General features: G+C 39.7%; 1 protein-coding gene across 1 annotated transcript; it reads left to right on the forward strand.

The window, feature by feature from the left end:
* Positions 1 to 359: 359 nt before the first annotated feature.
* LOC150032414 (uncharacterized) lies at positions 360 to 746 on the forward strand. The gene has a single exon (XM_090306895.1). It carries the CDS (start codon positions 360 to 362, stop codon positions 744 to 746), a length of 387 nt encoding a protein of 128 aa, XP_090163021.1.
* Positions 747 to 2,201: the final 1,455 nt, after the last annotated feature.

The raw sequence follows: 2,201 nt of genomic DNA on the forward strand, positions 1-2,201 counted from the left end.
CTCTCATTAGGTTGGATAAAGATTCATGCATCACCTCGTGCCCATGGGAGTGTAGCCGTAAAGGATGACAATTTTGCATAACTCTTTATTTGAGCTCTAGAAATGGATAGGTTGCTTTAGACTCTTGTCCTAATCAGCTTTTCCCTAAGGTTGGCTCATTAGGGTAATACTCTAGGACCTAAAATGAGGGGTTACACTTATACAAAATTGCTAAGAATGTTAACAAATTCTGGACCGAACAATGGTGACTATGGAGTTGGAACCAGGCTCATTAGGGTGGGACTCTAGAACATGATGGATGAGTGTCCTCCCATTCCAGCTCCTACTACTCCTCGAAATGTTTGGGAAGAATATGAGTGATGGATAAGAGCGAACGAGAAGGCCAAATGTATATCTTTGCCAGCCTTAACAAAGTCTTGGACAAGAAGCATGAGCCCATGGTCTCTGCACGTGAGACCATGGAGTCCTTGAGGGGAATTTTCGGACAACCGCTCACACAGCTTAGGCACGATGCTCTTAAGTACATCTTCAACTCACGGATGCAAGAGCGATCATCTGTTCAGGAACACGTTCTCAACATGATGATCCACTTCAACGTGGCTGAAATGAACGGGTCAAGTATCGATGAGGCCAGCCAGGTTAGCATAATTCTGGAATCTTTACCAGATAGTTTCCATCATTTCCGTAGCAATGTTGTTCTGAACAGGATTGACTACAACCTAACCACTCTGCTCAACGAGCTGTAGACTTTCCAATCCTTGTTCAAAAGCAAGAAGAAGAAGGGTGAAGCAAATGTTGCTTCATAATCTAAAAAGTTCCACAAAGGTTCGACCTTTGGAACTAAGTCTGCACTTTCTTCCTCTGACACTAGAAAGTGGAAGAAGAAGAAGTGTGGTAAAGGGAAGGCACCTGCTAACCCACAAGCTGTTGCTCCAAGGGGTAGACAACCATTGAGGGTTGACAAAGAAAAATGTCTCCATTACAACCAGGAGGGGCACTGGAAGAGGAACTTCCCCAGATATTTGGTAGAGAAGAAGAAGCCCAAACAAGGTAAAAGTGATTTGCTTGTTTTAAAGACTTGTTTAGTGGAGAATGATGATTCTGCCTGGATTATTGACTCTGGGCCACTAACCATGTTTGTTCTTCATTTCAGAGAATTAGTTCCTAGCGGCAACTTGATGCTAGTGAGATGACGATGCGAGTTGGAACCAGGCACATCGTCTTAGCTGTGGTAGTGGGATGTCTCCGGTTAACTTTACAGAACAAATTTCTCATTTTGAATGATGTATTTGTTGTTCCTGAATTAAAAAGAAACTTGGTGTCTGTAAAGTGTATTTTAAAATGTAATTATCAACTTCAATTTTCTTATAATAAAGTGTTTATTACTAAGAATGATGTTGATATATGTTCTGCACAACTGGAAAATAATTTGTATGTACTAAGGCCATTAGCAACAAACGTCCTCCATAATATAGAGATATTTAAAACTGTCGTAACTCAAAATAAACGACTTAGAATTTCTCCTAAGAAAAATGCTAAACTTTGGCACCTAAGATTACCTGTGTGTGAGTCATGCCTTGAAGGCAAAATGACTAAAAGACCTTTTACTGGAAAAGGTTATAAGGCCAAAAAGCCTCTAGAGCTAGTGCATCAGACCTTTGTGGTCCGATGAATGTAAGAGTTAGGGGAGGTTATGAATATTTCATCACTTTCACTGATGATTATTCTAGATATGGGTACATCTATTTAATGCAACAGAAGCTTGAGTCTTTTGAAAAGTTCAAAAAATTCAAGGCTGAAGTTGAAAATGCATTAAATAGAACAATTAAAACACTTTGATCTAATCGAGGTGGAGATTTTTTTTATTCAACTTTCCAGAACTATTTGATAAAACATGGAATAGTTTTCCAACTCTCAGCACCTGGTACACCTCAACAAAATGGTGTATCAGAGAGGAGAAATCAAACCTTGTTGGATATGGTTCAGTCTATGATGAGTTGCACTTCCTTACCTGGCTCGTTTTAGGGTTATGCAGTAGAGACTGTAGCTTATATCCTAAACTGTGTTCCCTCTAAGAGCGTTGTCAGAACACTTCTGGAGTTATGGAATGGTTGTAAAGCTAGTTTACGTCATTTCATAATCTGGTGTTGCCCAATACATATGCTTGAAGCAAACCATAAAATATTGGAACCATGTTCAAG

The sequence above is a fragment of the Benincasa hispida genome, chromosome 11 (assembly GCF_027475165.1).
Source record: "Benincasa hispida cultivar pf3 chromosome 11, pf3_genome.v1.1, whole genome shotgun sequence".
Lineage (NCBI taxonomy): Eukaryota > Viridiplantae > Streptophyta > Magnoliopsida > Cucurbitales > Cucurbitaceae > Benincasa > Benincasa hispida.

Excerpts from the sequence above, each read along its gene's own strand:
- LOC150032414 (XM_090306895.1), top strand. The coding sequence starts at position 360 with ATGGATAAGAGCGAACGAGAAGGCCAAATGTATATCTTTGCCAGCCTT.